The sequence below is a fragment of the Protopterus annectens genome, chromosome 14.part0 (genome assembly GCF_019279795.1).
Source record: "Protopterus annectens isolate FY-2018-M chromosome 14.part0, PAN1.0, whole genome shotgun sequence".
NCBI lineage: Eukaryota > Metazoa > Chordata > Ceratodontiformes > Protopteridae > Protopterus > Protopterus annectens.
The window spans coordinates 88,234,034-88,256,380 of NC_056748.1; the positions used below are offsets into that span (position 1 = coordinate 88,234,034).

At 43.4% G+C, this 22,347-nt stretch overlaps 1 protein-coding gene across 1 annotated transcript in view; it reads right to left on the minus strand.

Moving 5' to 3' along the window:
* Window positions 1-22,347, minus strand: part of LOC122788628 (inactive pancreatic lipase-related protein 1-like) — a 659,185-nt gene that overhangs the window by 20,475 nt on the left and 616,363 nt on the right. The window contains exons 9-10 of the mRNA XM_044055526.1: window positions 19,523-19,652; window positions 19,323-19,434 (exon numbers count right to left, since the gene is read on the minus strand). Of these exons, the coding sequence (XP_043911461.1) occupies window positions 19,323-19,434; window positions 19,523-19,652 (242 nt within the window). The remainder of the gene's footprint in view (window positions 1-19,322; window positions 19,435-19,522; window positions 19,653-22,347) is intronic.

Here is a 22,347-nt window from a genome sequence, read left to right on the forward strand (position 1 = left end):
GGACTGGAATCTATCCCTCCAGCTTGTTTTGTTCATTGTGATAACCAGGTTTAGATCCCTGGAATGCTTGGCTCTGATGGATTGGGATTTCTTTAAGTGTAGCATGTCCAATAGCTCTGGGTTTGACATGGCCTTGTATGTTAAGCAGAGATTGCCTCTGAGTAGACGATATGTGACAGAGTATAGCTGGAGTTTTTTTGGATGTTCAGCATAGGGCATCTGCTTTAGGCCTGTGATTCTTTTAGTGAGGTATTTCTGCGGCCTTTCCAGCTGTTGCCGATGTCTTGTGAGGTACATACCAAATGGGGCATTGTATTCTATAATGGGTCTAATGAGGGATGAGTACAGAGGGACAATGACCTCCTTTTTCATGGATGAAAAGACCTTAGTAATGAGAAGTGCCACATAGAAGGATTTCCTAACTGTTGTGGCGATGTGGTTATCGAAGGTGAGACCACTGTCCACCTGTGTCCCTAGGTCCCTTATCGCACTTTTGGTGTTTAGTGTACTGCCACTTATGTGGTAATTCATGGGTACATGGTTTTTCCCAAAGGGAATAACTACACATTTCTTGGCATTGAGCTTGAGCCCATGGCTCTGGCACCAGGCATCTGTCTCTGTAAGGCCCTTTTGTAGGATGTCCACATCATTTGGGGATTCGATAATGGCTCCCAGTTTGCAGCCATCTGCAAACTTTGTTTGCCAGTGTCCCTTGGTGTTGGCCTGTACTTAAGAGAAGTAGATGCCAAACAAGAGCGGTCCCAGGACCGAACCTTGAGGTACTCCACTTGTCACTTGTCTGGAGCTGGATTTGGAGTCGGCTACTTTTACAGTGTGGGTTCTGTCAGTAAGCCAGTTGGCAACCCATCAAGTGACGTAGGGATTAATGCCCAGCTTAGTAAGTTTATCTATGATTCCAGAGTGGGGGATGGTGTCGAAGGCCTTGGCGAGGTCCAGATAGGCTATGTGGACCGTCTTACCCTCGTCCATGGTTCTGGAGACTGATTCAAAGAAGTCAATCAGGTTGAGGAGACAAGATCGGCCCTTCACAAAACCAGACTGGGTGGGGTCCAGTGTTTGAAGGTTGCCAGTGTCCTTGTTTATAAGTTCCATGATAATGCGCTCCATGGCTTTGCAGATCAGACTCGTTAGGCTGATGGGACAATAATTCCTGGGGTCCAAGGTGGACCCTCCTTTGTGGAGTGAGATAACTGCAGCTGTGCACCACTCATTGGGCATGAATCCTGAGGTGAGGCTATGATTAAACATGACACTTAGGTGAGGTGCTAGTTCATTTTGTAGTTCATGCAGTACACAGCCCAGGATGTCGTCTGGCCCCATGGACGCTGTATTCTTAGGTTTGGAGAGTGCATTTTTTACCTCTGTGGCCATGATTACTGGCATTTGGCAATCTTTTGGTATTGAGATGTCCCTTTAGGGGGTGAGAGGGGGTGAAATTAGCACTGAATCAATCTGTTAGGATATTGGCACTATCCTTGGGGTCAGTATATTTAGTGCCATTCTGTTGCAGCTCAGAGCATATCTGAGTATTGCCATTTAGATTCTTGACATAACTATAGAATGCCTTGTGGTTGTCCTTAGTATCTTTGGCAATTTTATTTTCATAACTAGCTTTGAAGGATTTTATGAGGGACCTCAGCTTCTTACTGAGGCTGGTAAGGGAGTTTTTTGTATCCTGGGATTTTCCTTTTTTCTGTAACAGTTTCTTCCTTCTGTTGTATAACTTGTTTATGGCAGGGGACCACCAGATTGGCTTCCTTTTTTGGAGGAGAGCATCTTGGTTCTACTTGCAATGGCACGATTTACGCATGTGTGGATATGCTCATACAGTGCCTTAGTGTAGGATTCGGCAGTCAAACTTTCAGTTCCCATCTGCATGGGTGTTGTGAAGTTTGTCACTTCTGACTTGCGTAGCATGAAGTTGGCTTTGGAGAAGTTTTTTTATGGAGGTTTCCTTACTGGGGGGTGGGGTGGGATGTGGACATTAAGGGTGATTATCTTATCAGCGAGGGGGTGACCGCTGGTGTGGAGCATCGATCTCCCATGTTGGTAATGACCAGGTCAAGGATATCTGTGCCCCTTATTGGACTATGGATTAGTTTATCCAGGGGATTGGAATTTATGAATTCCAAGAACCATTGGGCAAAGGCGTTGGTACCCGAATAGCTTTCCCAATTAATGGCAGGGTAGTTGAAATCACCCAGTATTAGGGTGTTAGGTTGTATCTTAATATTTTCCAGTATGTTTAAAAAGGTATAGTGAGAATCTTGGGGCATGGTGGGGGATCTGTAGCAAGCTACAATTTGGGTTGCAGTCTTACCTAATGTTAGTTGCACCTGTAATATTTCAGATGCATTGTGTTGGGCAACTAGCCTGGAGGTGTGAATATCCTTGGTGAATATGGACACTCCACCACCTTTAGTGTTTCGGTCCTGGTTTGCTGGTCAAAAAGTGTGGTAAGAGTTGTAGCCTGGTATTGCAGGGGTGCTCTCTGGAGCCTTGAACCAGGTCTCGGTTACTGCACAGATATCGATGTTCTCCATTTTAAGGAGTGCCTCGAGAGAGTGCATTTTAAGATTTAGACTTCTAGCATTGAGTAGCATAACCTTCAGATTTTGCGTGTTTTTATCTGTTGCAGTGGTAATTTTGTCATTTGAGCCTTGCCTAAAAAAGGCACTATGGGGGTGGCAAGAGACTTAGCCAGTAACCTAAATCCCAGGAGTGACAGGTGCAGACCATCTCTGGCAAAGCATCATGGTTTGTCGATCATGTCGTACCATGCAGACAGATACTGGATCCCCTTTGAATGACACCAGAAACTTAGCCAATTGGTGAAGTCAATCATTTTGTCTTTATACTATGGTATCATTCTGGGTGATGACAGGATGCTACTCAGGGCTAGGGTCATACCTGCCTGGGCCACATGATCTGAGAGCTCTTCCATGTCTCTTTTCATGTAGTCCAGGGAGGTACGTCTCAAGCCATTCACACCAACATGGACAATGACAGAGTCATATTTGTACTTGTTATGAAGTGACTTGAGTGCATGCGTTATATGGCTGGCTCCCGACAGGCAGCTGATGGTACTTTTCTCCCTGTCCAGCCTAGTGAATGGGACATCAGTGTGCCTGACTATGGAGTCACCTATGACTAAGGCGTTGGGTACATTGTTTCATCTTAGGGGCTGTTGTTGGGTGGCACACTGGTGTTTTGAGCTATGTGTTACTTTGGTTGTGATAGGTGTTTGTTTACACGTCAGCTTCGGAGGTCCTTGTTGCTTGGGCAGGCTAATGTTAAGGGCATCTGCATATGTGGGTTTAGTGTTACTATGTGTGGGTGTTTGTGATGTGGGTTTTGAAGGTCCGTGTGTTGCTTGAGGTATAGTGCAGGTGTTAACCTTCTCCTCTTGACTGTCTAACACCATCTTGGCTGGAGAGAGCTTTGCTTCTACTTTGGCTATGTAAGTGCATCTCTCGCAGGCTGTAGTGTTGGGTGATAGGAGGAGAGGGTTGTCTGTGTACATGAGGCAATTGCTGCATTGCCCCAGTATGCCCAGGTTCACCAGGTGGACCAGAGAAATCACTGGAAGCTGACCCTTGGACTTGCCTGGTTTGGTGTTTCTTTTGTAGAGGACAAGAGCTGTTTTCCCTTGCCTTGGCAAGGTAGTTTGCAATTATAGGTTGTTTAATGCCTATGAATACGTTCTCCTTATATACAAGGAGAGTTGAGTGCTTTTATCAGTTTAAGGCTTCCTAGTGCTTTCCTGCAGGTTATAGATTGGGTACTAGTCACAGTGATTCAGATTTTAGTACTACTACTGAGAAACCAGAAACTTCTAAGGGGAAATTTGAAGAGCAGACTTTCTAGCGCTGGGAATAGTTTAACCTTAGCCCCGTGGTGCTCAGTGATGTGCAAAATCACGCAAACATACATTTTTAAGCCAGAAAGTTGAAAGGGATAGAAATCAGCCCCACATGGCCAATAAAATTACACTTTCAGAGCTGGAAACCACTCCTCTAGCGTTAGATAGGCTGTACAATGCTTACTAAAATTAAGCAAGGCATGGGCAGAAACTGAAAAACGATTTAAAGGCAGAAATAACAGTTGAATAAGTAGCTAGTCTACTTTTAAAGCTTTCTTGAGAAGTGCAGTTAACAAAAATGATCAAAAACAGCAACAAACAGGCAGTTTAAGCCAAAAGTACTTGCAGTTAGCACAACAAGCCTCTCTCTCTCTTGTTTCTGATGCTGTAGTAATCTGTAGGACTCCAAAACAGGATCTGCTGATCTAAAACAAGCTGAAATGCATACAAACACAAGTTTTTAAGACGTAAAGTTGAAGGGGATAGAAATCAGCCCCAAATGGCCAACAAAATTACACTTTCAGAGCAGGAAACCCCTCCTCTAACATTAGATAGACTGTACAATGCTTACTACTCTCACTGGTAAGCAGTAGGACCCCCCCTCTATCACAGCAAGGTCTGCAATAGCTCTGAATACAGAAACTGAAGTACTGAGACCAGCAAAGCCTGAGATCTGGACTATACTAGTTAGAAAGGCGGGAAACAAGCAAACAAGATAGTATTTATTTTGTTGTTGGTGTTTTATTTTTTTGGTTAAACAGGCTAACAAATGCCAAATACAGTAAATAAGCACAGAAAAGGCTATCACACTTGAGAAAAGTTGTTGTGGGGGCCTGGATTAGGGTGAATGTCTAAGGGTGTTGAAAAGGTGAAGGAGAAGTACTATAGTGGGGTAAGTTGAGAGAAATTTCAGTTTGTTTTTATGATGTGGAAACTTATGAGGGAGGAATCTGATTTTGGGAGGAGTATATTCAGTGCTATAGAAGAGAGTGTGTGATATGGGAGAGGAGTAGTGACTTAAGGTGTTAGTAGTATAGGAGTATGTAGGGGAGAGGGGATGTAGATTCATTTGAGTGTGATAAAAGGAGAAGTAAGATAAGAGAAGAAAAAGGATGGATAATAAAAGATGGGGGGACATAGTGGTGGGTACAGAGTAAGAAAGGAGGGGTGCTGAAGTGAGTGAGTGCAGGAAGGATTAATAAGAGGGAGCGGGGTTGGACAAGTGAGTGTGGAGAAGGAGGTATAGGTATATGTTAAAGTGTGTCACATGGTGGCAAGGGCCTAGGTAATAGGGGAAGGAAAAGATGGTAGAGGTTAAGGGGTGTGAGAGTGCAAAGGAATTGCTGTCATTACTCATGGATGTGTGTATAAAAGTTTTGTATCTTAACTGTTTTTATATTCTGATGAAGTTCCAATAAGGGATGAAAGTGCTTATATATATATATATATATATATATATATATATATATATATATATATATATATATATATATACATGTATTCTTTTGTTTTGGTTTTAAGTGGTTTTACCAAATAAAATGGTTGCTGCTCTCAACCTTTGGCCTTGGATTTGCTAATGTTCTAAAACTGTTGATGACTTAACCTTCAGAAATATGGGAAAGACATTTAGCAAGACTTTCTGCAAAAGAATAATAATCAAAGAAGTAAGATGCTTACAGCACTACTGAAATGGCAGACCACATGAGCTTGGAAGAAAAGCCAAATGCAAGAGTCCCAAAACCCTACCTGATACTGAACTGGTGGGCAGAAACTACAAGCGGGCAAGAATCCTCTCATTCCAGCTAACAGAAAGTATACGTGGACATGGACAGGACTGACTGTATGGACCATGACAAATTTAATAAAGAATTGCTAGCCAGGGTTGGTATAACCCTGCTGTTACAAGCAATAGCATTTCATAACAGGACTTTTAATGCATATAAACTGATAAGTGTACAGATTAATGATTAAAAGTATATTTTAATGCTCTGGACTGAACCTGATATCAACATCAAAGCAAACATATTGTAAATTAAAACGACAGGTTTAAAAGGGCTTTGCCTAGCAAAATATCCAGGGCTTACCTTATAGGGAATACAGTCCTAGATAAAGGATGCCCCCTAATGTCCACCTTCACCATTATCTCCAATGAAAACCCAATGCACCCTTCAGGTCCCCCACACCATCCAGATTACTTTCTGTTTTGTTTCACTTTTTATTACTTTGTAACTTTACTCTGTATACTTTCGACACAGTCTGACTGGGCAAGACTGCACTGTAATAAATGCCAAGGAGATAAGAGAATTAAGCCAGACATATGTGGGCCTTGGGCTAGGCTCACAGACCCACAGGATCCTCGATACTCTCAGGTAAAATTCAGACCATTTTTCCATCCTTTCCAAAGTAGTGATGGCCTGAACAATATCGTGACTAAGGAAAGAAACGCACTCTTACTTTTCAATCTTTTTCTGCATCCTTTCAACCCACCTTAAATGGCTCAGACTGTAATAACTGTGAAGGAAATAACTGAATTACGCTAGGGGTCTGTGGTCCAGCAGGTGCACAGAACCCAGGGGGCTCTAGTAGCTGTGAAGTACATTTTAGAGCTTTTTATAACCCTTCAATCCAGTGGCAGCCTGAGCAAAAATCATGACTAAAGAAAGACATTGTGTTTTTTAAGGAAGAAATAATTTGTGCGCAATGCTTAATGTTCAAAGCTGGCAATATAGTAGCTTCCAATAAACTGAGAAGACAAATGCTTGTGGAGAATGCATAAATCATATTTGGGAATAGTGGCTGCCTCCTAATCCCCCCCCAACAAAACTAGCCAACTTCTGTGTCTTCTGTGTGCCTCTCTGGTGTTAGACTGCAATGAAAGTGAAAGAAAAAAAGGCCATAGTCATACATTTCAATTTGTTGCTGTTTATATATATATATATATATATATATATATATATATATATATATATTTATATATGTATAGGCATGTCTCCTCACCCCATGTCTAAAAGGTAGCAACATTCTGTGTACCTCCTGGATGTCAGACTGGAACAAAAGTGAAAGAACAACTTTAACTTGTTGCTGTCAGATGTATATACACAGCATGATTCCTTACCCATCAAAAGATAGCCACCTGTATACGTAGATGACATCTGCTTCTGACAAAAGGAAAAAAAAAGTATTACAGTAATGTATTCCAATCTGTTTCTTCTAGACAGTATCCTGCCCCAAGACAAGCTGTAGCAAACTTCTGTGCAAACATCTGAAATTAGGTTGCAATTAAGAAATAAAGAAAAAAAAATAGAAATAATGACCATGCTGTCTCCAGCCTCAACACAAGCTGCAGTGGCCTTCACTGCACAATTCTGAAGTCTGACTGTGAAGAAAGTAATTAAATAATAACAATACTGTTCATAGCCCCCACACAAGCTATACAAACCTTGTGTGCACACTTTTGAGGTCTAGTTGTGAGCAAAAAAAGAAATAATGATCTCACTGTCCACAATCCATGCACAAACTATAGGGACCTTCTGTGCATTTCTGAGTATGCCAGATATAGACCAGATGGGGCTGAAGTCAGAGGTTTAGGATGGGGCCTGTCTTTTAAACTTGATTAAAATATCCTTATTTAGCTGGGGGTGTATGTGGCCCCACTTGTTTTGAAGCTATGAGGGCCTATATAGTCTTTGATATATTTATGCCTTATTTCGAAAAATAATTACTTGCTAACAGTTCTGTTTTTTGTTGTTTTTTTATATTGTTATCCTAATATTATCTATGTGTCTCCAGTATTGATGATATCTTTAACACACACACACACACGCACACACACACACGCACACACACCCACACGCACCCACATGCACACACACACACACACACACACACACACACACACACACACACACACACACACACACACACACACACACACGCACACACTGACACACACAGACACACACACACGCACACACAAACCATCACTCTTTGACAAGCCACATGTATCAGAACACACAATGATATTATTTTTCCATTCATGTTTGCATGTATACTGCACCTGAAAGTGAGGTCTATCAAAAAAATATGCACAAATACAAACATACACACACACACACACACACACACACACACACACACACACACACACACACACACACACACACACACACACACACACATACGCACACACACACACACACACACACACACACACACACACACACACACACACACACACACACTCATACTGCATGCTTCTATCCATCTTTTTAGTGACATCCAAATCCTTTAGTGACCACAGGAACAGCCGATGTCACTCACAAAGTTTTTTAGGCAAGTAGATTATCAGGCCTTTCTTCTTATCACATACACACTCTGCCCACACATCTATGGACAATTTAGAACTGCCATTTCACCTACTGCATGTCTTTGGGATGAGAAGGATACAAGGCTACCTGGAAAAAACACATGTGGGCACAGGGAGGACATGAATTGAACTAGACAACCTCCTGCTGTGTGGCAACAATGCTACTCAAGGCACTGCTGTGCCACCCTTCACAGTTAGCTACAGGCAATTTAGAGTTGTAAATCCAAGTAGTGAATGTCTTTGGGATGTGAAAGAAAACCTTTGCAGCCAGGGGAAAATGCACATCTACACAGAGAGGAGATGCGGACTATGCAGAGGTGGCACTTTAGCCATGAACTGGGCAGAACAGCTTCTTGCTAAGAGGGCAGAATGTTACCCATTTGCACCACTGTATCAACCTACAAAGTTACCTACAAGCAAAATGGAGGAAAACTGATTGACCTACAGCTGGTCTATGGGATGTTAGAGGATAGTGATTGACCTACAGCTGGTCTATGGGATGTTACAGGAAAGTGATTGACCTACAGCTGGTCTATGGGATGTTAGAGGAAAGTTACTGACCTACAGCTGGTCTATGGGATGTTAGAGGAAAGTGATTGACCTACAGCTGGTCTATGGAATGTTAGAGGAAAGTGATTGACCTACAGCTGGTCTATGGGATGTTAGAGGAAAGTGATTGACCTACAGCTGGTCTATGGGATGTTAGAGGAAAGTGATTGACCTACAGCTGGTCTATGGGATGTTAGAGGAAAGTGATTGACCTACAGCTGGTCTATGGGATGTTAGAGGAAAGTGATTGACCTACAGCTGGTCTATGGGATGTTAGAGGAAAGTGATTGACCTACAGCTGGTCTATGGGATGTTAGAGGAAAGTGATTGACCTACAGCTGGTCTATGGGATGTTAGAGGAAAGTGATTGACCTACAGCTGGTCTATGGGATGTTAGAGGAAAGTGATTGACCTACAGCTGGTCTATGGGATGTTAGAGGAAAGTGATTGACCTACAGCTGGTCTATGGGATGTTAAAGGAAAGTGATTGACCTACAGCTGGTCTATGGGATGTTAGAGGAAAGTGATTGACCTACAGCTGGTCTATGGGATGTTAGAGGAAAGTGATTGACCTACAGCTGGTCTATGGGATGTTAGAGGAAAGTGATTGACCTACAGCTGGTCTCTGGGATGTTAAAGGAAAGTGACTGACCTACAGCTGGTCTATGGGATGTTAAAGGAATGTGATTGACCTACAGCTGGTCTATGGGATGTTAGAGGAAAGTGATTGACCTACAGCTGGTCTATGGGATGTTAGAGGAAAGTGATTGACCTACAGCTGGTCTATGGGATGTTAGAGGAAAGTTATTGACCTACAGCTGGTCTATGGGATGTTAGAGGAAAGTGATTGACCTACAGCTGGTCTCTGGGATGTTAAAGGAAAGTGATTGACCTACAGCTGGTCTATGGGATGTTAGAGGAAAGTGATTGACCTACAGCTGGTCTATGGGATGTTAGAGGAAAGTGATTGACCTACAGCTGGTCTCTGGGATGTTAAAGGAAAGTGATTGACCTACAGCTGGTCTCTGGGATGTTAGAGGAAAGTGATTGACCTACAGCTGGTCTATGGGATGTTAGAGGAAAGTGATTGACCTACAGCTGGTCTATGGGATGTTAAAGGAAAGTGATTGACCTACAGCTGGTCTATGGGATGTTAGAGGAAAGTGATTGACCTACAGTTGGTCTATGGGATGTTAGAGGAAAGTGATTGACCTACAGCTGGTCTATGGGATGTTAAAGGAAAGTGATTGACCTACAGCTGGTCTATGGGATGTTAGAGGAAAGTGATTGACCTACAGCTGGTCTCTGGGATGTTAAAGGAAAGTGATTGACCTACAGCTGGTCTATGGGATGTTAGAGGAAAGTGATTGACCTACAGCTGGTCTATGGGATGTTAGAGGAAAGTGATTGACCTACAGCTGGTCTCTGGGATGTTAAAAAAAGTGATTGACCTACAGCTGGTCTCTGGGATGTTAAAGGAAAGTGATTGACCTACAGCTGGTCTCTGGGATGTTAAAGGACATGCATCACTTTCCTTGAACAAGTAGGTCATAAAAACTACTTGGAGTGAACATTGAAAAACTCAAATCTGATACTCTCATCAGTAATGTTCTACTAAAAAACAGCCACAAATTAGGAATGGTCTATACAGCCAAACCTTTTCTGATGGATCACAGGACGATAGCCTCTGCTAAAACTTTACCACTACTCTCACTACATTTCGTATTCACTAACTTAAAAGTAGAAGTAATGGCAAAACTAGAACAAACTTAAAATACCATAGCCTGATTTGTAGCAGGCCCACTCAACAAAGTCCATCACTGCTATGCCCTTAACATGATTAAATGAGTGGAAAGAGAGAATTATCTCACCTTCTCATAACCAAAATTGGCTTTAAAATCCTAGAATCCCCATGCAGGGGCTCATCCCTGTCCACATTGTTACACTGGTACAGATCCCCAAGAAATCTAAGATCTAAACAGCAATATGAAGTACAAATCAGAATCTACCACAGCATCCATGCCAAATCCTTATATTCAACACATGTTGCCAAAATCTGCAATAGCTTCAAAAGAATCAGTCTCCCTCAGCTCCTTCAAAGGGAAATTAAAAGACCACTTCAAAAATGAATGGAAATATTCAGCTGCATTGGTAGAAGGTTACACTGCCAAGTGTCTTTATCAATGACAGTCACACAGACCGCGCTTTGGACTGCATATACTGCCTAACTATGGTGTATCCTTGTGGTAGTATATATCACAGTACATCATGTCTCATATGTTTCCCTGTTAGCTAAGAAATGTAGCTGTAATGTGAGATCCAGTCTAGGAGTGAAAACATTTTATTACAGATACTGCAGGCACTAATGTTTTCTAATTGTATATGATGGCATGTACTCCAGCAGTCATACAGTAATTTGAGACTGTGATTGTGTATATGATGCCATGTACTCCAGCAGTCATACAGTAATTTGAGACTGTGGTTGTAATCATCCCCTACAGACGGACAGGGTTAGTGCACATGATCCATATTCATACAGTAATTTGAGACTGTGGTTGTGATCATCCCCTACAAACGGACAGGGTTAGTGCACATGACCCATATTAGAATGAAGGAATGAACAAGGGATGTATTATTTCTGAAGAATTTCTGCAGTGAATGCATATATAGGTTTTAATTAGATTTAGTCTTTATGGTTTCAGTGTGTTATGTCATCCTACAGAGTAACTTGCATCTGTTCTGTGCTTATAACTACATGGTGCGTAACGGCGTTGATAGGAATAACATTTCTAAGTATATGCTGCGTGAAATGGATTCTGCAGTCTTCATTTCTTTTTTCTTTTTTATTCCTGGTATGTCCAGCTGATCATCAGCTACTTAACTTTATGCCTATGCTCCTTATTTGTGGCTCTGACAGTACCCCCTCTGGGTGGGACTGCTTCAACAGTCAGCTGTTTAAGAAGGGGAAAAGGATATGCGTAGCAGGAGCTAGCAGCATCCAGTATTACATTTGCTGTCCTGCATGCCAGGTCAGTGGGCAATGATGCACGGCCTGTAACGATGTGTCCTTCATTGTACCTAAGACAGCTACTTCTCAACTGTACAGATTTTTGCAGAATGTCCAGATTTTTGCCTCATAATTTTGGTCTGGTTTTCATAACATTGTGTTTTTCTGGCAAATCATCGGAATATAATTGAGGGTTGAAATCAGAAAATAATGACAGACATTTGAATTTCAGACTTTATACCCCTTGAAAATTTTCATGCTAATGCAAAACCTATTATATGGGTCTATATCAGAACATCGAAGTTTTAAAACTTTGAATGTTCTAATATCGACCCATTTTAATCGAACCTTAAAAATAGCAAAGCTGCAGAACACTGAATTATTTTCTAGGGAAAGAATTTGGTTGGCTGGTTCTGTGGCTTCGCTATTTTCAGAGCTGTGGTTGGGATTTATGGGTCAGGTTCAGGTAAGTGTGCGATTGTGTGGTTGTTAGGATTAGGGCGAGTGTTAGGTGAGTTAGGGTTAGGGCATGGATTAGGTGAGTTAGGGTTAGGGAGCGGGTTAGGTGAATTAGGTTTAGGGGCAGGTTAAGTGAGTTAGGGTTAGAGAGCGGGTTAGGTGAGTGTGCGATAGTGACGGACCTTAGGGTTAGGGTTTGGGTTAAGGTAAGTGGATAGATAATAGTGTATGTATAGTTTAGTGTTGGGTTAGTTGTAGGATTGTATGTGTGTGTGTACTGATGTTTTTTAGGTGTGCTTGTGTTGTGTGTATGTGTTTCGGAATAGCAAATTTTTTCCCAAGGAAAAAATTTGCTGTTCTGAATGTTCGATATTATGTGGTTTAGATATTTTAGGTTCAATGAAATAGCGTTTGCTATTTTCATCTTTCGATAACGTGATATAATAAGAAGTTATGTACCTACCATAACGTTCCATGTTAGTTGTCTTCTCTCGCCTTCTTTCTTGCTTGATGGGTTCGGAGCCGATCCTCGGCTCCGACTGCACTGCTAAGCTCGAGAGTCACTTTTACCAGCTCGAGGCAGCCCCATATCCCATGATGCAAGGCGGTAAGTACCCAGATCTCGTTTGATGACAAAGGGCAATAGCACCAAGCATAACATACTTCCCAAAGGAAGAAAGAAAACTAACAGACGGAAGAAGGACCAGGTCTGAATGGTCTTCAGCATAACAGTTTCTTATAACAAGGTCTGTCCAGGCCAGGGGAAGGAGGAGGGTCGAAGAAAGAAGGCGAGAGAAGACAACTAACATGGAACGTTATGGTAGGTACATAACTTCTAATGTTAAGTTGTCAATCTCGCCTTCATTCTTGCTTGATGGGACCGCCCTAGCACCTCTATCCTGGGTGGCTCAATGGAACAAACTCTTGAGGACTGTAGAGCCAAAACTGGCTCTGTCCCTGGAGGCCAAGTCCAATTTGTAATGGGAAACAAAAGTGTGGAGTGGCCCAAGTGGCCGCTGCACAAATAGTGTCTAAAGGAAGTCTAGCTTGAAAAGCTGTAGAAGTAGCTAAGCTCCTAGTTGAATGTACTTTAGGTTTTGAGCACAGCTGTTTTCCCCTGAGCAGATAAATTTCAGAGATGACCAAGAAAGCCATCTAGACAAAGTCACTTTAGAAACAGGAAGGCCTTTTTATTATCCGCATAGGAAACAAAAGTTGATCAGATTTTCTAAATTTTTTGTTCTGTCCAAATAATATCTAAGTTGACGGTGGACATCAAGATAATGTAGCTTTTGTTCAGCTCTATCTGAATAGTTAGGAAAAATACAGGAGATCAATGGATTGATTTAAATTGTTCTTGAAGCGACCTTAGGCAAAAAGGTTGGGTTAGTTTTCAAAGATACTCTGTCTTTGTGAAAACCAAATAGGGGGGTCGAACCGAAAGAGCATGAAGTTCAGACACCCTCCTGGCCGATGTAATAGCCACTAGGAATAAAGTTTTCCAAGAAAGATATTTCAGGGAACAAGAAGCAGCTGGCTCGAAGGGGAAGAATCAAGGATGTCAGGACTAACTTTAGATCCCACTGAGGACGAGGATTCCGGACTTTCGGCTTTAGTAGGAAAATTCCTTTCAAGAAGGCCCTGCAGAGCCTATGGGACATAATATTATGATCTGCTATCCCGACATGAAAATTGGAAATAGCAGCCAATTGAACTCTGACTGTGGAAGAAGAGGAGCCTGCATGAAAAATCTCTGCTAAGAAGTCCAGGACTGCCTGAACAGGGGCAGTAAAAGGATCAATATTCTTGGCCTTAGCCCAATAAGAGAAACGTTTCCATTTGCTTGTATAAATCCTCCTGGTAGAGGATTTTAGTGAAGTTACTATGATGTCTCTAACTGGGTTAGAGATCAAAGGAAGCCTGGCTAAGGAAGGAAGTGGAGCAACCATGCTGTGAGGTTGAGAGAAGGGATTGACCGGTGCAGCTGACCCGATTGGTGAATCAGAAGATCTGGCACTGGGTCCAGATGCCACGGCTGCACCAAAAGGTGATGATGGAGGAACGGGAACCAAACTTGTCGAGGCCAGTATGGGGCAATGAGAATCAATTTGGCTCTCTTTACGGAAGCTTTCTGAATATCCAGAGGGATCAGAGGAAATGGAGGGAAGGCATAAAGAGTCCCTGGGGCCAATCCTGGGTCAGAGCGCCTCTGGGGATGGCCTGATAGAGGGAAGAGGCAGAAGTAGTCTGGACATTTGCTGTTTTGGGGAGTAGCAAAAGATCGCAACATGGACGACCCCATTCCAGAAAAATCTCTTCCGCTATAGATTGCTTGAGAGACCACTCGTGAGGCATGAGAATAGCTCTGCTCAATCTGTCCGCTACAATGTTGGTTTTCCCAGGGATATGCGTGCTACCAGAAACCGATGAGAGGAGATCGCCCATTGCCATAGTCTGAGCGCTTCACAAGGGGTAGGACTTGGTTCCGCCTGTTTGTTGATATACAAACTACAGACATGTTGTCTGTGTGGACTGCAATTGTCCCTACGGGAAGAAAGTCGTTGAGGGCTTGCAACGTTAAAAGCACTGCTCTCATCTCCAGGACATTTATGTGCAGATGGTACTCAAACGGCTGCCACGTCCCATGAACATCCTGCCCTGATAATGACCCCCACCCGATCAGGAGGCATCCGTGGTGACAGTGGCTATCGGGGATGGGGGTACAAAGTACCTGCCTTGGTGAACCTGAGGAGATGTGATCCACCAGGCAAGATGCTTGATGTCTGTGTCACCAGAATCTGGTGACGATTGGAAGTTGTTGGTATGACCATTGTGTGAACAGCATCCACTGAAGAAGGCATGTAGAATCGAGCCAGGGAAGAAGAGTAATGGCGCAGCCATGAGTCCTAATACCTTTAGAACCATTCTGGCCTGTACTTGCTTGTTGGCCAGAATGATCCTGACATGAGTCTGAATGTCTGAAACTCTTTGATCTGTAAGGGTAGCTGACATCCGAACAGTGTTTAAGTTTATGAAGGTAATAGACTGGCAGGGCAATAAGGATGACTTTTCGAAGTTGATCGAGATGCCCAAATGAGAACAAAGGTTTATTGTGTAATCCCTGGCTTGTATAAGCTGATGCCTGGTGGTGGCTGACAGGAGCCAGTCGTGGAGATACGGAAACACCTGCAATCCTTGTTGCCTCAGCTGAGACGTCACCACTGCCATGCATTTGGTGAACACTCTGGGGCTGTAGTGAGGCCAAAGCGCCGGGCTCTGAACTGGAAATGACTGGACCCCAGCCGAAAGCGGAGAAATCTCCTGGAGCGTCTGTGAATTTTGATGTGATAGTACGCATCCTGAAGATCTATTGAGCACATCCAGTTGTCCTTCTGTAAGAAGGGCAGAATTGACTGAAGAGTGACCATTCGAATCTTGTCTTCCTGACAGACTTGTTGAGTCTGCTGAGATCCAATATTGGTCTCCGCTCTCCCGCATTTATCGGGACCAAGAAGATCCTTGAGTAGAGTCGTGGCTCTGAATGGTCTGTTGTAACTGGCTGAATGGCTCTTTTGCAGTAGTTTTGAGACTTCTAACTCTGCAATTTCCTTAGACCGGTGGTACATCTGGAAGGGAATTTGAGGGGAAGGGACTTTCCTAAAGGAATTATGTAACCCTTGGATATGATCGACTGTACCCATCTGTCTTGAGTGAGGGAATGCCAGGCTTCTGGGTACAGTGATAATCTACGCCCGACTGCCTCCAAGGAGGGACAGCCGGGCAACATCTCAGGGATGCTGAAAGGGCTTGTCAGAGAGAGGCTCTCTGTTTCCTGGTTTTAGGACCCCTCTGCCTCTAGAGCGCGCCTGTTGTTGTTACCCCCTCTGCCTCTAGGGGTAAACTGACCATGTGAATCCGGCGTGACTCCCTGGGATTTACGGAACCACATTTTCCCACCTTTCTGACCTTTGGGATAAGGTCTAGATGGGGTGGAAAAACGGACTCCTACAGCAGAAAGAGTCTTGCCGTCCTGTTCGCACCTGGTCAAAGTCTCCTTCACTTGAGGGCCAAACAAAGCTGACCCATCAAAGGGAGAATTTGTGAAGGATGCCTTAAAGGATCCGCAAAATCACATAGCCGCATCCAGGCTTGGCGCCTAAGAGCCACACCTGTACCTGGCTCTACTCGCCCATCAGCAGCATAAGATATTAACCGCATGGAGGAGTTTGCAATGGAATTAAGGGTTCCTAGCTGCGAAGCAATTTTTCTTGAGCCCTGCAGCTGAAGGATCTGTACTACTTCACCCAGCTCCTTAAGGATATCCCTCTGGAGTCTGGTGAAGTGACATAGGTAATTCAGCTTAACGCATAGCAAAGGTCGCTGAGGAAAACATCCGCCACTGCACCTATCCATGGTCCTAGAGTCCTTATTAGGAGGATGGACAGGCACGGAAGGATCTGCAAGTTCCTTGGTGGCCGCAGCTACCACCATGGCATCAGCGGGACACCCTTAGTGAGGAATTGCTTGTCACACGGGCAGTGATAAATTTTGAAGGCCTCCTAGGGACTGGCTCTACAGAGTCAGGAGCTGCCCACGCCTCGTGCAATAACCTGCATAAGGGGGTCGAAGGCGGAGACACCCAGGAGGTGGAGGGCCGAGATCCAAACGCCTAGGTATACTGACTCATCCTCAGAGGGATTGTTGGTGGGCCAGTTTCCTCTGTTTAAGGAGTTCTAGGATGTCTGAGAAGGAGACATCCTCAGAGGGGATCTAGGGGATCCTCTGACTCATCAAAGTCAGTATCCAAGTGACAGACTCGGGAGTCTACATGTTTCCTCTTACAAGTCCTCTTCCTAGGAGGATCTCAAACATCAGGAGAATCCTCGAAGAGGGGAAATTCCCAATGGGGAAACCTGAGGTGGAGGATCTCTGGGTCCTGTAGCAAGAGAAGTGGCAGAGATGTCAACAGGTACTATAGAGGGAGGAGCTACGGGAACAGACTGCTGACTGATACCAGTGGCCAGCACACTCTTCATCACCTCGAATGCTCCCTCCCAGGCAGGTCCGAGAGAACCCGCTCAAGAACTAGGAACTCCAGGGACCACTGAAAGGGAAGTCTCCGAGGCAGATGTCGGAGCCGAGCTCACCAGCCGAGGCTCCAAGGGAAGAGCGGGTTGGACAAGGGTCCGATGCCACTCACCCCTCGGAGGAGACCATGGAAGTCCGACCACTGAATCCCTCTAAGGAAGGTCTCAAGAGGAGATAAGAGTAGAGGCTGAAGGAACAGGGGGGTATCCGTCCTCCAGCCGTAGCAGTAACCATTCGAAGACTCCAACTCCAAGCTCTGGGGTAGAGTTGAAGGAGGAACTGTAACGGGTGTGGACCAACAGTCGCCTGTTGAGACGGACTATGTAACATTTGGGCCAGTACCTGTGACTTAAGTAATCTGCTGACCACTCTCTAGGTCATGGTCTGAAAGTCTGGATGACCTTGAAGATCGGATCGGCTCCGCCCGAAAGGAGAGGTGAAGCCGAGCCGAAAGTATCGGCTCCAAGGAAGGAGACCTCGACCTCTTCCTGGAATGAGCCATCGGAACCGACATATAGATCCTGTCGGAGCAAGACTTATCGGAGCCGACAGGAAGTTCGATGCATCGGCTCCAGCCAGAGCCGATACAGCCACAAAAGTAACGGTGTCGGAGCCAATCGGAGCCGACACGATGCCTGTGCCACATGGTGGTCGGAACCGATCGGAGCCGACAATCGTGGTCGATGCAGAATCGCACCGATAGCCATCGGTGCAAGGCTTTGTTGCAGAATCGCTCCAGCCGATCTCGACTGAACGAAGTCGGAGCCGAGGCCGCAGGCTTAGACACAGCCTGGGCCTTGGAAGATTTTGTTGATTTTGATGGAGCCGACTTAGCCAGAGAGCTCCGCTTAAGAAGGCCCCTAAGTATCAGCTTAACGCCTTTCCTGCAGGACTCTCTGGCTGAAGGAATGACAAATAGCACAGGAGTCCTGCAGGTGAAGAGGCCCAATACAGGCACAGAAGAAGTGTGACCGCCTGTCAGAGACATCTTCTGACAGCACGAGTCACACTTCTTAAAACCTGAGACCCTCTCCTTGACATGGTGCTTCACAAAACACACACACACACCACTCAAAATTTAAATTAAAGAAAATACCAAAGGGTATTCCTAAAAACAAACACACACACACCCTAACAGGGAGGGGATGGGATGGGTAAAGTTTGACTAAAAAAATTTAAAAGAGACAGGGATTTTCTGTCAGGAAATCTAAATAATTAACTTATAACTAACAATAAAAGGTTTTTTAACAAAAAGGGGCTTAAATATCAATAAAGTGAATCACTTACCAGGAGCTGGTAAAAGGAGGACCTCATAAGCGAAGCGGCAAACGAGATCTGGGTACTTACCGCCTTGCATCATGGGATATGGGGCTGCCTCGAGCTGGTAAAAGTGACTCTCGAGCTTAGCAGTGTAGTCGGAGCCGAGGGATCGGCTCCGAACCCATCAAGCAAGAATGAAGGTGAGATTGACAACTTAACATATGCTATTATTCTATCTGCTTTCTAAGTTTGTATGAGCAATATTTAAAAAGTGCCCTTATTTCTTGGCCTTCCCCCCATTATTTATGGCTTTGTCCAGATTTCTTGTTCTAAGAGGTTGAGAGGTATGGCCCCCACCTGTTTAGGCATCCTGCACACCCATCCTAGCAATCACTCTAAGCCCCGCCATCCACTAGGGATTAACTTGTGTCCCACATACCCCCACCCCACCCCAAGTCCCATACCCCAGGATAGGGTTATTTATCCTCCCTACCACCCTGTCACCCAGGTCACTAATTGATCCTGAGTCTCCTGGACAATAGTCAAGGGTTTAACCCTCCATGTCATCATAGAAACTTCATAGATAATTCTACATTGGGACATAAAAAGTGCTGGATCAGTGCTATAGCTATTATAGCCAGAGAAATCAACATCACTATGTTATGTGCAGCTTAAACCTAGAGATGAGCTGAGATAATTGGGTAACTTACTTAGCTATCTGGTACTGGCGTGTGTTTCCATTGGTTCCATACAGTGCTACCTTTATATAGCCCAAAATAGCAAGATGACCAGTAACTTTTATAGAAATATGGTACCGCCAGCCTGTTGAAAATAGCAATGAAATATGAGTTAGTTTGAAGTTACATCTGAGAAATTCTTGCAAAATATAGTTGTAGTTAATTAGACATACGTGCAAAAGGTTGGAGATCTCCAGTGTTCAGGTAAAACTTCTGAATGGTGTTCTCTTGTAGGTCATAACTAGTATCAGCATAATGTCCCATTAGTGGACAGCCACCTTGTGGACAGGTAGAGCAACTTCCCTATAAATCAGCACAAGAAATAACAGTGCGTTTGTTATGCTTGTTTTTACCTCAAGATGAAACAGTGACACAGCGTGGATTTTACTGTGTTTACAAAATTATTGTTTCATGAATTACACCTCTGTGTGATGGTGATGACCATTATCACATTCCTGAGTTATTTAACCATAGAGACAAGGAAATCTGTTGCTTAGACATATCCTTTCTACATGGAGAAACTGTGCTGTGAAACTCAATACATCATCCTTTTTTATTCTAGCATCTTGTAATGCATTTAAGCTTCCTTATGCCACTGTAACTACAATAATAATGCATACTTTTTGATGATAATACAAACATGTAACTGCAATTATTTATGCTATGACATCTTCATTCTTGAACTAACTTGTTTTACATTGACTATACGCAGCTTAAAGTGGTTGGAAATGCAGGTTATGGCTAAGCTTACCTATCCATACAAAAAAACATCAAACTCAGATTCCTATAGGACAGCAAAGTGGGCACTGTGCCATTTTTGTATAGATCTTGTCACATTTTACAGAAATAAGCCATATCCTGCAACTTCCATCAAACAAGGTAAAAGTAGGAAAGGCAATTTCTGAGACATCTATAGCGATCTCTTGGGCACAGATGAGTAAATATAGGTCGCTAACTAGCATTTTGACGGTGCTTCACCTAACTGTGGCATGCACCACTCATACTCACTCCACCTAAATGTGGCAACTACTGCTCATGCCCACTCCACCTAACTGTGCCATGTACCACTCATACCCACTCATTCTAACTGTGACATGTACCACTCATACCCACTCCATCAAACTGTGGCATGTACCACTCCTGTCCACTCCACCTAACTGTGGCATGTACAACTCATACCCACTCAACCTCACTGTGGCATGAACCACTCCTGGCCATTCCTCCTAACTGTGGCATATACCACTCATGCCCACTCCATGTAACTGAGGCACGTACCACTCCTGCCCACTCCACCTAACTGTAGCACGTACCACTCATACCCACTCCACCTAACTGTGGCAGGTACCACTCATGCCAGTAATTACATGCATTTTTTGCCTAAACACAAGGAATACATTTTAGTTGCTGTCTAACCATCTTTTGAATAGATCGTTATTGGGCTAAATTGGCACATGTCAATAAGGAGATACTTATTGAATGTGCTTGGCAGTTGACGCAGTTGAGGGTTAAGATTGTGAGCTGTATTGCCTCTGGTACAGGGTTTGATTCCCTGAGCTCTTGTCTGTTCACCTTGTGACCTTAAATAAGTCATTAATCAGGCAGTGTTTTGGGATAACTGGGAATTTGGGCTAGGCTCCTCAATGGTCCCCTGGACTGAGAGCCAAGTAACAACCTGTGAAAGGTTATATTCTGTTTTCATCAATTACCCTTCACACTATTAAGACATTATAACAGTTACAGTAAAGTCTTCTACTGGAAGAAAGCTTTTTTACCCTTCAGTGTTGTACATATAAGTTTACAGTATTAGACCTGCTCCTCAGCTAAACAACTTTTAGACAAAGAAAGAAAGTGTCAAGCAATTAGTGAAACAGCATTAAATTACTCACCACCATAACTCTAATGTTCCTTTCTCAAGAATCATAGACAAAACCAAAACTGATGGGGGTAGAAAAATCCAAAATTAGAGAATTTTTTTTTAAATATTACTACAATTCTCATAAAATGGTAATAGAACAAAGAGCTTGTATCACATGTATTTCCAAAAGATGAGCTTATGCACTCATGAATCTATTCAGCACATTCATGAGCCTATGTATTCAGTGCATTCATGAGCCTATGCATTCATGAGCCTATGTAGTCAAGGCATTCATGAGTGTATGCACTTATGAGCCTATGCATTTGTGAGCCTATGCATTCATGACCTTATGTATTCAGCGCATAAATGAGCCTATGCATTCATGAGCTTATGTATTCAATGCATTCATGAGCCTATGTATTCACTGTATTCATGAGCTTATGCATTCATTGACCTTATGTATTCAGCACATTCATGAGCCTATGTATTAAATGCATTCATGACCCTATGTAATCATAAGACTATGTATTCAATGCATTCATGAGCGTTTGTATTAAATGCCTTCATGAGCCTATGTATTCAATGCATTCATGAGCCTATGTATTCAATGCATTCATGAGCTTATATACTCATGAGTCTATGAATTCAATGCATTCATGAGCCTATGCATTCATGAGCCAATGTATTCAATACATTCATGAGTCTATGCATTCCTGAGCCTATGTATTGAATGCATTCATGAGCCTATGCAATCAATGCATTCATGAGTCTATGTATTAAATGCATTCAAGAGCCGATGTATTCAAAGCATTCATGAGCCAATGTATTCAATGCATTCATGAGCCTATGCTATCATGAGCCTATGTATTCAATGCATTCATGAGCCTATGCTATCATGAGCCTATGTATTCAATGCATTCATGAGCCTATGTATTCAATGCATTCATGAGCCGATGCTTTAATGAGCCTATGCATTCAGTGCATTCATGAGCCTATGCATTCATGAGCCTATGCATTCAATGTATTCATGAGTCTATGTATTAAATGCATTCATGAGCCTATGCATTAAATGCATTCATGAGCCTACGTATTCATGAAACTATGTATTCAATGCATTCATGACCCTATGTATTCAATGCATTC